General features: G+C 38.0%; 1 protein-coding gene across 1 annotated transcript in view; it reads left to right on the top strand.

Annotated features, from left to right (window-relative positions):
* PTPN13 (protein tyrosine phosphatase non-receptor type 13) overlaps positions 1-11,997 on the top strand; it is a 230,724-nt gene extending 218,727 nt beyond the window's left edge. Inside the window, exons 44-49 of the mRNA XM_036853016.1 lie at positions 1,124-1,272; positions 3,112-3,202; positions 5,797-6,134; positions 7,584-7,799; positions 8,616-8,678; positions 11,071-11,997. Of these exons, the coding sequence (XP_036708911.1) occupies positions 1,124-1,272; positions 3,112-3,202; positions 5,797-6,134; positions 7,584-7,799; positions 8,616-8,678; positions 11,071-11,166 (953 nt within the window). The 3' untranslated portion in view covers positions 11,167-11,997. The remainder of the gene's footprint in view (positions 1-1,123; positions 1,273-3,111; positions 3,203-5,796; positions 6,135-7,583; positions 7,800-8,615; positions 8,679-11,070) is intronic.
* The last annotated feature ends 1,156 nt before the right edge of the window (positions 11,998-13,153 follow it).

Genomic DNA, 13,153 nt, shown 5'->3' with positions numbered 1-13,153 from the left:
GTTTTATTTCTCTTTTTTCATATAAGGAAATGTTATATTAATGCAGTAAAAGAACACAGTTTTGTAATTTGAAGTCATTGTTGAAAGAAATTAAAGGAGTCGAATTAACACTTTTTTGATTTAGTTGGATTGTTGGTGTCAATGGAAATGCTCAAATCCTGTAACCCAGGTTCATCTCGCCAGCCTCTGAGCTCCTGTTGCATTCACACTCAGTTCTGTAAAAGTTTACAGTTATTTCATATGATTGGATTTTGTATTCACAACTAGTCTTCGCCCCAGACAGACCTTAAGCTTCTTGAGATCCCCCAGTGCCTGGAATTACTGTTGCGTGCATAGTAGCTGCATCATCAAAATGCTTTTATCAACTGATTGATGTAATTAAAGCTACACTTGTGCAGACTATAGCAAGAAGTCTCTCCTACTTTTTTCCAGTATAACAGTTGCCTTCTGTTATCAGCACTTTCCATAGATAGAGCAGGTGCTAAGTTAGACACATATCTCTTCTTAGACATTGATAGCACTTGTTTGATAAACTCCTAAAGACCCTTAGGATTTCATTTGCATGGAGAAAACTATCAAATGACAGAGATAGTGGCACTGAGTACCAAGGGTGGGTAGAGAGGGGAGAAATCAGTGTTTCTAGTGCAATGTCCCCTTGTAAGGAATTTCTGAAGCATTTCCCTTCATCTTTTCTCCATGTGCTTGGAGGCTAATTTAAATGCAAAATAAAAACAGGACTAAATACATTCTCATCAAGTAAACAGTGCATTTGGGTCCAGAGAAGCAAAGAGAAACAACTTAAACTCCTTTAGAAGCTGTAAGAAGTTGACAGCCAAGAGCCTTAAGAACTCTGAACAGTCAGTGAGGTGTTCCCTTAAAAGTTGGGTACAAGGATCTTGCTATGGCCAGGATTTTCCTTTGATGATTGTAGTTATCTGCCTACTTATTAGTTCTATTGCCTTATTAATTCAAAGACTCTCACTTTTGTAAAAAATAGATGAGGTGAGAATAGGATCAAATTGGTTCTCTTACTGGCTAAAATTAGCTCTCTTATTGGCTAAATCAATTCTGGGGGGAATTTTTTTTTTTTTTTTTTTTTAATCAACTGCCGTCTTCTTGTTAGGTCATCCCTTTCTGACAGATGAGGAGCTCACCACACTCCCCATTGTCAAAGTGCTTCCCTCCAGTAAATACACCGGTTTGGAGTTGAAATCAGTCATTCGAATGTTGCGGGGTTTACTAGATCAAGGAATTCCGTCTAAGGAGCTAGAGGTAAGGGGCTTTTGACAATGGTTCTTTCTCCAACAAAGTTTTCTGCAAGGTTAGGAGAAATTTTAAGAATCTTGAAAATGTCTATTACTTTACAACTTCCAACTATAAAAGCACCATCTTGTCATTTCTAGCAGTAAATTAATTTTTCTAATTAGGATCCTAATAGTATTGATTTAAAGGGATCTCTTTAGCAGCTTCGGAGCTTGATAAATCTCCCTGAAGATTATCCTCATATGTAAGGCTAAAGAGTTTTTTTAAAAAGTCAAGTGTCAATTCCAACCATCCACTAAACTTCATAGTTAATACACTAAAGATGTGATTCATCGTTAGCAACAGTTTTTATTTTAATACAGCTCCAAGAATGTGCCCCCCAGTTCAAAGCAGCAGTGCTTCAGAGGCCTTGTTCCTGTGGTCTTGCTGGCCCCATCCATTACTTACCACTAGGCCGAAGAATAATGTAGCACCACTGTGGTTTGGGGGTCTACCTTGCCCATCTCCCTCAAACCATCTGCTTACTTGCCCACATCCTGAGCTTTTCGTAGACCCTGAAGTGAAAGGAGATAACTTCTACTGAGAGCTTCAACAGTGTGCTAGATGCTTTGTGTATAATGCTCAAAATATTTTAAATCCCATTGTATGGATTTGGAAACAGGTTCACAATGTTAAGTTATACTCTTTCTCTCCATTTTGCAGACGTGATTTCTTCTTTAAGGTCTTAAGTTTAAATATTACCATCTCAGAGACCTTCCATCACAACCCTTTATAAAGCAGATGTTTATTTTTCTGTTTCACAGCAGCTTGTTAATTTCTTCAAAGCATATATCGCAATATTTGTTTGTTTACTCTTTTACTGCCTCTTTCTCCCAGTAGCCTGTGGTCTCCAGGACAGCCCAAATCGCATCTTCTTTCTCTCTAGTGTATTCCCAGCACTTATTACAGTGCCTTGCTTATAGTAGGCATTTTCAATGTATATTGGTTGACTTGGATGGCTAGATGGATGGATGGATTAATTAATGAGTGAATGAAAAGTGAGAAAAGAGTTGACTTTAGAATTTAGGACTGTCTTATCACAATTCTACCACGTGGAATATTCTGTGACCCCAGAGACAATAATGCAAGAAATTCTGCTCCAGCTCATTACTTTAAGCCAAAATTGTTTTCATGAATTGTGGGGTTTTTTTCTAAAATGAAATTATAGACATCTTTAAGCTGAAATTTAAAATTAAGATACAAACTGCTGCCTCACGAAGTTAGTTGACTACAACATGTTAAAGATATTTGCAACAATATATTTCAACAACTGGTATATTGAATTAGTATTGGGATTGCAGGCTTATTTGTCTTGACAGGATATATCTGTTTCTTAACGGTCAAATTTGCCCTGATCAATAGTCAGTTTTGCACCCTGCACATTTAAAGCATTTGCAGGGGCTTCCCTGGTGGCTCAGTGGTTAAGAATCCACCTGCCAATGCAGGGGACACGGGTTCGAGCCCTGGTCCGGGAGATCCCACATGCCGCGGGACAACTAAGCCTGTGCACCACAACTACTGAGCCTGTGCTCTAGAACCACGAGCCACAACTACTCAAGCCCAAGTGCCTAGAGCCCGTGCTCCACAACAAGAGAAGCCACCACAATGAGAAGCCCGCACACCGCAACGAAGAGCAGCCCCCGCTCGCTGCAACTAGAGAAAGCCCACGCGCAGCAACGAAGACCCAAGGCAGCCAAAAATAAAAATAAATAAAATAAATAAATTTATTTTTTAAAAAAGCATTTGCAATCATTACTGAATTACTATTTATCTCAACAAATTTAATTTTATTTCCACTTTTGCTTACAGAATCTTCAAGAATTAAAACCTTTGGATCAGTGTCTAATTGGACAGACTAAGGAAAACAGAAGGAAGAACCGATATAAAAATATACTTCCCTGTAAGTTCCAATTTGGCTTCAAATCAAATATATGTTTAATATAATTTAAACTGATTTAAAACTTATGTGCTAGTTTACCTTATCTCTCACGTAAGTGTGCACACATGCAGGCACACACATTCAGAGATTTACATCAGTAACAAATAAATTTATATATACAACCTGAATTCTTTTAAAATTATCTGTGGGGCTTCCCTGGTGGCGCAGTGGTTAAGAATCCACCTGCCAATGCAGGGGACACAGATTCAAGCCCTGGTCCGGGAAGATCCCACATGCTGCAGAGCAACTAAGCCCGTGTGCCACAACTACTGAGCGTGCGCTCTAGAGCCCGCGAGCCACAGCTACTGAGCCCGTGCACCTAGAGCCAGTGCTCTGCAACAAGAGAAGCCACCGCAGTGAGAAGCCTGCGCACCGCAATGAAGAGTAGCCCCCGCTCACCGCAACTAGAGAAAGCCCGTGCACAGCAACAAAGACCCAATGCAGCCAAAAATAAATAAATAAAATAAATAAATTTATAAAATTATCTGTGTATTCTGAAATTTGATTAGAGGCATCTTAAACATTTCTTCAGCCATTGATGAATTTTTAAAGTCTTTTTAAAAATAGGAATTGGCTTCTAGATAAGCAATTTCTTAGTTCATGTGTCACAATCAAATCTATTCTACTACTTTAAGTTTAGAGAAATGTCTGTGGTAAATAACAGCTGTATACGTGTGTGTGGCCACCATGGGACTACCAAGTTACATTGTACTTTGAATTGTTTAAGATAACAGGAAGAAAAAAATAGCAATTCTTTTTACCCATATTTCACCCATTTCACCAATCAATGTGGTTTTAAAAAAATATATATATGTACACTACCAAATGTAAAATAGATAGCTAGTGGGAAGCAGCTGCATAGCACAGGGAGATCAGCTTGGTGCTTTGTGACCACCTAGAGGGGTGGGATAGGGAGGGTGGGAGAGAGGGAGGGAGACACAAGAGGGCAGAGATATGGGAACTTATGTATATGTATAACTGATTCACTTTGTTATAAAGCAGAAACTAACACACCATTGTAAAGCAATTATACTCCAATAAAGATGTTAAAATATATATATATATATGAATATATGTATATGGCTAAAATATTAACATCTAGCAACTTCTTATAATAATCACAAGCCACATTTACATATATAATCATGTTGGATTACATGATATGACATACTGACCTTATCTTTTCCAGGAAGTCATAAATTCAAAGATAAATAGCATAACCAATAGTGACAAATCATGCAATAAATAATAATACAATTGAATTTTTTCAATTAAGGTGGAAGACACAAAATTCATTTTAGAAAACTTCCTTTAAGAATTGAATCTTAGGGCTTCCCTGGTGGCGCAATGGTTAAGAGTCCGCCTGCCAATGCAGGGGACACGGGTTCGTGCCCCGGTCCAGGAAGATCCCACGTGCCACGGAGCGGCTAGGCCCGTGAGCCACAACTGCTGAGCCTGCGCGTCTGGAGCCTGTGCTCCGCAACGGGAGAGGCCCGCACACCGCGATGAAGAGTGGCCCCCGCTCGCCGCAACTGGAGAAAGCCCTTGCACAGAAACGAAGACCCACCACAGCCTAAATAAATAAATAAATAAATAAATTTTAAAAAAAGAATTGAATCTTAGACAGGCTTTTTAAAATGGAATAGATCATGGTTTGGCATAAAGTAGGTGCTAATTTTTTCGGGCAAAAAAAATGGCAGACTAGTATCTCAAAGCAGAATGGGATAAGCCATAAATCCAAAACTACTGAGTAGATTTGTTTCCGTGGATCAAGAGATAGAAGTCAAATAATAGAAGGGCAATTGATGGAGGATTTTGAAATCTATTACTAAATGTCATAATTTGGTAATCACAGAAATAACCAGTTATATTTGAGATTGAAATGACTTCTAATGTATAAGTACATACAGATTAATTCTCTTGGATGAGATGGTTTATATACACTTTTTACTGGGGGAGCTTGGTTTGAAAATGTGTATTTTGACTATATGAAATTACAATGCCTGGAGAATAAAGTGAGCTACCTTTTTATTTACTGAGTTAGTTTATTATTTTGGCTGCTTACTCAAAAGACTATAATTAGATAAGCAAGAATTAATTGTGCCAATTATATTTGTAATAAGTAATAGTTTCACTGTAATACTAATTTTTATGAAATCATTTTCAAAATTTTCATTCATATTAAATTTACTATTGTCATCATTATTAAAATAACAATGGAGAAGTAGCAAAGTTGTGTTTCCCTAGTTATTAAGACGTTCTAAATGCATTCATTAATTTATTAATTTTGATTTTTTCCAACCAAATCTATGTGAACAATATCTAATTTTTTCCGAAACTGAGTTGACATCTTAAATATACTTATAATATGAGGGAAATGTGCAAAATGATTTGACTGTACTGCAGTTTGAAAATATGCGTTTATTAAAATGTTTTTGTGATTTCATCTATGGTTATGAGGAAATTCTAATAATCTTTGACTCACCTTGTCTATAGGACTCTTGTTTAAAAATGCATGATATAGATGGCTCTGTTTTGTGGTTGGAAATTCACAGACGATGCTACAAGAGTGCCTCTTGGAGATGAAGGTGGATATATCAACGCCAGCTTCATTAAGATACCAGTGGGGAGAGAAGAATTCGTCTACATTGCCTGCCAAGGACCTCTCCCTACAACCGTTGGAGATTTCTGGCAGATGATTTGGGAGCAAAAATCCACAGTGATAGCCATGATGACCCAAGAAGTAGAAGGGGAAAAAATCAAATGCCAGCGCTATTGGCCTAATGTCCTAGGCAAAACAACAATGGTCAGCGACAGGCTTCGACTGGCTCTTGTGAGAGTGCAGCAGCTAAAGGGCTTTGTAGTAAGGGCAATGACCCTAGAAGACATTCAGGTACGTGGATTAAATCTTTCCATGATTATATCAATGTGTTTCTGAATAAAAGCCAGTGACTTCTTGGGTCCCATTTCAGTGGAACTAATTCCATCTACTATCCTTAATCTAATATAAGCTTAAATGTGACCCTCTTCATGAATTCTGCCAAATAGTTTCCTCCAGTATGTACTGTATTAAATGAAAATGATAATACAGGACTTTTACAGGATCAACCATCATCCTTTGCTTTGTGATAGATAGCACAGAATGGCTCAGAAGCTATGTGCTGGAAACATTTTTCAGGTCAGACCTCTAAGTAGACTCAATAAAACTGTTTTTTAAAAACCTCTAAGTAGCAAATATTCCTCCATAAAGACAACGTATTTGGTGATACAGGAACAAATGTAGCATAAATGTTTGTTATTCAGGTAATTCCTATTGCAGCCACCTAAGCACTGAATAAATTTAGCTTGAATTAGATAAGTGGGTATACCTTAAGTAAAGCTGCTACTGTTTCCTCACCTCCACACCCCCTCACTTTATTTCCTTCCTCCACCCAGTAATACTTAGTTTGAGTAATGTGTTTCCTATTGGCGTTTTAACTTTGTTAAAGAAACAGAATAATTTTACTTTCATAGAAACAAAACTTACTGACTCAGTGTTATTGGTGGCATGTAAACACAGCCTGAGAAATTCCTTCATGATTTTTGATTTGTGATTTTACAAAGAATTAAAGATTATACTTCCTTATTCATTTACACCAGCCTACCCATTACTTATGCTAGCACAATTGTTCAATATTCCTTAAATGACTTGTTTATTTAATCAACACATGTTTATAGAGCTTAGGCCCTGTTATGGAATATAGGGATTCAGAAGTTAACAACACAAACAAAAGGAAATCCCTGACCTCATGGACCTTACTTTCTAATGAAAAGATACTGGTGTTGATGATGAAAAACATCATCACAGGGATATCTCGGGGGAGGGAAGAATTTCAGTCAGAAAGAGCAAGTGCAAAGGCCCTGAGACTGAACTGTGCCTGCTGTTTTTAAGGAACCAGAGAGGTCCCTATGGCTGGAGCAAAGTGGCCAGGAGCAAGAGGTTTGGTCTGAGAGGTAGCTGGGCCACATCATGTAGCGCATTTAAGCCACTGCAATGACTGTGGCTTTTATCTAAGGTGAATTTGAAATGGGATCATTAAAAAAGGTTGCTATTCATATCAAAACGTAAATTTGCTTTTAGGGTTTCCAAAAAGTCGTTTTTACCAATATTTAAAGTGTGGATCTAGTAACCTCCTTGATAAAGGCCCTCAGTGTGTTGTTTGATGGAGTCTGTCTTTCACTTTTCCTTGGATCTAATCCAATGGCCAAGTCAAAATTTAAAAGGACAAAATAATAAGAAGAACTAATTATATGTGAACAACATAGTATGCCTTTATCTACTTATTCTGTTGTACAATTTCAGACAGGAGAGGTGCGACATATTTCTCATCTGAATTTCACTGCCTGGCCAGACCACGATACACCTTCTCAGCCAGACGACTTGCTCACTTTTATCTCTTACATGAGACACATTCATAGATCGGGCCCAATCACCACACACTGCAGCGCCGGCATTGGACGTTCAGGGACCCTGATATGCATAGATGTGGTTCTAGGATTAATCAGTCAAGATCTTGAAGTGAGTACTCGGAATTTTTTTTATTTATCAGTTTGTATGAATGACAATTTTCTTACTACATAGAACTGTATTTTAGTAAACGTTCAAAACTGCATAGGCCATAATCAAGAAGAAATAATACTTCAAACTTATATTTATTTTACTGGGTTTTTTGTTATTGTTACCTATAGGTGGGAAATACTTTGTTATGCAAATTGATGCTAAATAGTCTATCTCTAAACAATTACTCCCAATTTTTTAAATTATTACTAATTAAAGCTAATAAGAGTATAATCTTACTTAAAACCTAAATTAGTATAAATCATGCTTAGAATGTTAGAATATCTTAGTACACAGAATATGTAATTAAAATCATTACCTCTTGAAGAATTTGCTAAAAACAGTTCTGTCTTGCTCTTCACACTCTCATGATAATTTAAGTAAGACAAATGAAATAGTCTGTTTCTCCCTTGGGAAAATAAAAAGATCAGGAATTTTATTCTGAGCTGCAAAATGTAGGAAAAATACTTTGCCTTTTTTTTTTTTTTAATGGAGATATTAGAAATTAGTCAGATTTCAGAGGGAAGAGCATTTCTGTTGGGGATTTTCAAATAGAATAACCTTCCTAATTCTTAAAAAAAATCATAAATAAAATTATCAAATGATGGCAAAGTCAGTTCACCAACTTAATTTTGTCCAGAACAGTTTCTCAAGACTGCTAGAAGGGGAAGGAGATTGGGGTGCAGAAATCTATGTAAGCCACTCCTTAGTGAATCTTTGGGGTTCAAATTCAGTTATCCTTTTTATTTAACATACAGATTCTGTTTCCTTTGGCAGTTTGACATCTCTGATTTAGTGCGCTGCATGAGACTACAAAGACATGGAATGGTTCAGACAGAGGTGAGTGTTGGCTGGTGCCTTCTGATGAAGATTTTTGTGAAAACATTTCTAGACTATCTTTTTTAAATGTTGCCTTTTAGTTTAAAAAATGAGGAAATGCAATATCTACAATGAATAGATTACAGAAAATAGGATGGTATATTGGGGGCAAAAATTTGGGGTGGAACAAAATAGCATGTAATTAGTGGCATTCCTTCCCCATTTCCAACCTAAAAAAGAGATAAAAGGTAATCTTCTTGCTACAGAAATTTCCTGAGAGGGAATGGATTCAACAGCATTGACCAGAAGGCAGGAAGGGAGGACGGAGCTGCTTAGCTTGGAGAAGGCACCCTTGGGAAAGTGTTCATTTATCCTCTGTTTTGATCATTTTCATTTCTCTTACCTAAAGTCAAAACATGGGTTAAATCACCCACTGACCTACAGACTTCGGTCCTTCCCAGGGACTGCATTACTTAGACCGTCTGTCTGCTCTTCATAGCTCCATTACCCTTTTTGTCTGTATTGGGGGAGGGATGTGGAAGCTAGTTTCATATATCTATAAATTCATTTATCTCTACCTCTTGAAGAATATAGAAGTTTACTATTTTTAAAATTTAAATTTGCCTACTTTCCCTTCATATACCTTTTTAATTCAAATTAAGTCTCCTAAATATTAAGCTGATTCACAGTCATATTTTTCTAGGTAACAAAAGCATACTGATTTGTATAAGCAGTTCTTTAGACCCAGGAAGTTCACTTGTTTAACAGATGTTTATTAAGTGCCTACTATATGCCAGGCACTCTTCTAGATGCTTGGAGCATATCAGTGAATAAGATGAAGATCCCTGATGGAATAACAAAGATCTTCTAGTGGATGGTGATGAGGAAGGCAGATAATAAACCTGAGTTTATTATTATTTATTATTATTATTAGTTTATTATTATTATTATTTATTTTTATTATTATTATTTAACTGAGTAAACAATATAGGATCTTTGAAAGTGATAAGTGCTTTAGAGGGAAAAAGAGTAGGGTAAAGAGGATGAGTCATGGCAGGTTGGGGTGCTACTTTAAATAGAGTGGCACCACTGAGGACGTAACCCTTGAGCAAAGATTTGAATGACGTGAAGCAGGTGGTCATGCAGATGTCTGGGGGTAAGAGCCTTTCAGGCAGACAGAACCACCTGCGAGGAGGTCCAAGGTGGGAGTGGGTCTTGTGTGTTCGAGAATAATCATGGCCAGTGTGTCTGAGGTGGAGGCAGCCGGAGGGGAAGTGCGAGAGGAGGTGACAGGGCCAGGGCCTGGGCTTTCCTCTGAGTGAGATGGAGCCATCGCAGAATTGTCTGTATAGAATGACATGATCTGACTCCCATTTTAAAGGACCACTCTGGCTGCTGTGTTAAAACAAGACCAAATTGAATTGGGAAGGAGGGTGCAGGGTTAGAAGCGGGAGGTTGGTTAGGTGGCAAGCAGTGGTGGCCCAGATTGGAGGGGTGAGTGTGGATGTAGGGAGAAAAGGGCATTATGTGAAGTGTTTGCTAATGGATTGTTTGTGGCGTGAGAGAAAGTCAAGGATAAATGTGTGGAAAATGTGGGCAAATTAAAATTCAAATGGGCAAAAGGAAATGAAAGGGTTACTTGTATTCCTCTTCTTCAGAGTTGTTAACATTTTAGGCAACATTCCGAACATTCTTTAGTGCACAGTGTGTGTGCTCACATGCACACAACTGTTTTAAATGAGATTCAACTGTAGTTATTACTGTTACTTTCCACTTAGTATACTGTGAATTTTTCCCATTTATTTTCAGGCTCATTAATTCCTTGCCAAATAACAGGAAAACTCAGATCCCTGCACTGTCAACTTAATAGAGAGTTCATTTCACTGAAAAAGTTAATTTTCAAAAAAACATTGATTTTTGAAATCAAAAATATTCTTTTGTTCCAAAATATTTAAAGACAGTTATTTTGTGTAGTTCCTTGGGTATTAATTTCTTGACATTTCAAAACATCAAGATGAGTTCAATAAGTCTAGAGGAAATTTTGTAGGAAGTTTATTTTTCCATTATAAAAGCAAATCATAAAAATCACCAAAGCACAAAAAAATAGAAGTGGGCCACCCATCAGAGACAACTTCAGTTAGCACTCACCACCCACCCCCAAGGCTTCTTCCCTCCACATTTTGTCAATCTGGTTTCTGTTTCTTATAATTTTTGTGACAGTGCACAATTCTATACCCTGCTTCTTACATTCAACCCTATAACACAAGTTTTCATATTTTCAAAATTACTCAAGCATCACTTCCAGTAGTGGTGAAGCTATATGTATATATATATATTCACATTATACATCTAAAGTCTTCTCTCCCTCTCTTTTTTTTTCCTCTTTTTTTTGGGGGTGGGGGGGCGGCTATAGGATCAGTATATTTTCTGCTATCAAGTCATCCTTTATGTCCTGACACGTCTTCAAGCTGAAGAAGAGGAGAAAGAGCAGGCCCTGCCTCTGAAATGACATGACAAGAACAGCCTTCTGGATGTCTGTCCATTTCTCTGCTAACTTCCAGCAGACGCTCCTGCTGTCCATTTAAAATAAAGATCACAGGGCAGTAAGTCCATAAAACATCATTATGCTTATTCTCCTCTACCTTAGAGGGGCATTCTTAATAACAATAAATAATGGTAAATGCTGTATGTTTACAGCTACTTTAACCTGTGATAATTATCAAAGATTTTTTTAACACTAACTGAATAATGCAGATCTTAGGGATGATTAAGGCAGCATTTGACTCTAGTTGACATTGTTACAAGGACACACTGAGTCTATTTTTAACGCACCAATCTTGTTTATAGCGAAATTATTTTCCAGTATTTTTTTAAAACTAGAGCTATTTTATAGGGGATACTTGAAACCAGTATTTAAGCTTTAAATGACAGTAATATTGGCATAGAAAAAAAGGTAGCAAATGTTTACTATATCAATTTCTAATGTTTACTATCTAGAACTTCCTGTAATATATTTATATACTTTTTCATGAAAATGGACATATCCAATGTTTGTAACTGCATCATGTTATACATCATCTCACTTTGTAAATAAAAATGCACATTAAAACATGAACAAGCCAAAAGTGTGTGCAGACAAGTTAAACATTTTCAGTGTGCTATTTTTTAACATTCCAGGCCTCTGGGAAGGCAGGAACTTCTGGACCCCAACTTCCATATCCCTACTGGGTCCCGGTTGTGCCAGCCACAGGCCCTGGGATTGTTGTCAGAACCCCTGGTAGATCTTCCAGGCTCTGATGGTGAGGATCAAGTACTGACTAACAGTGGCTAAGAAATTCATTCTCCCTTCCTGCTGCCTTCCCGTGAGCCTGACCTGTACATGAGTCAGAATTTTCAAGTCTTACTTGTTGTAAAACTCAGACTATCTCATGAAAGAAAACAATATCACACTACCTGGGAGGTTTATATTTGATTCTGCCTAAAGGGAAGAGATCGGCTTCAAAGAACCTGCTTCTGATTCTCAATACTGAACGTATTTCACTAACTCCTAATTGTGACAGCATTCCTCCACTCAGTCGTGATTGATGCCATCCCAAGACCCCAGAAATTGCGTGGTTCCTTCTCATAAGATTGACTAATTCTGAGCTAGTTAACTGGAGTTTCTGATCTTACCCAAGTGCAATGATTTTCTGGGACCTACTCCTGAAGAGCTGAGGCTATTTAAGGGCAGAAGACAGTGTCAGGAAATGCACAAAACCCCACAGGGATGTGTGTGACTCCTCACCAGGTGGCAAGTTTGAATCCTACCTCAGAAGTGGCTCTGAATCTGGCAAGAGAAGTATCACCACCATCACTTCCACTTCAATCAGAACAGTTTCTACAGATTGAGTTGTAGCTAAAGATTTGGAAAAAAGGTTTCTACTGCTTTAAAAGATTTTTAGAAACTACTGAGTGAGTTGGAATCATGAGACCTTGTTTTCCTGTCATAAGCACAGGAAACAAGGCCAGCAGGGTCTAGGAGCCAGTACAGCTGGAGGTGATTAGCTACCATCTGAAGTCAACAGAAATGGAGGGGGAAAGCTGGAGAAGGATCCTTTGTCTGGAAAGAATGTAGCTAGGAAATGGAAACTGTGGGAAGAAAATGTGGGTTTCGATTTACAAACCCTGAATGGAAACTTTTTTTTTTTTTAATAAATTTATTTATTTTTGGCAGTGTTAGGTCTTTGTTGCGTGCGCGGGCTTCTCATTGCGGTGGCTTCTCTTGTTGTGGAGCACGGGCTCTAGGCACGCGGGCTCCAGTAGTTGTGGCACTCAGGCTCAGTAGTTGTGGCTTGCGGGCTCTAGAGCGCAGGCTCAGTAGTTGTGGCACACGGGCTTAGTCGCTCCGCGGCATGTGGGATCTTCCCGGACCAGGGCTTGAACCCGTGTCCCCTGCATTGGCAGGCGGATCCTTAACCACTGCACCAACAGGGAAGCTCTGGAAACTTAATTACAGT

Source organism: Balaenoptera musculus, chromosome 5 (assembly GCF_009873245.2).
Source record: "Balaenoptera musculus isolate JJ_BM4_2016_0621 chromosome 5, mBalMus1.pri.v3, whole genome shotgun sequence".
In the NCBI taxonomy this organism is placed as follows: Eukaryota; Metazoa; Chordata; class Mammalia; order Artiodactyla; family Balaenopteridae; genus Balaenoptera; species Balaenoptera musculus.
The sequence above is the reverse complement of the archived record's forward strand: the minus strand, read 5'-3'. Positions and strand labels throughout refer to the sequence as shown.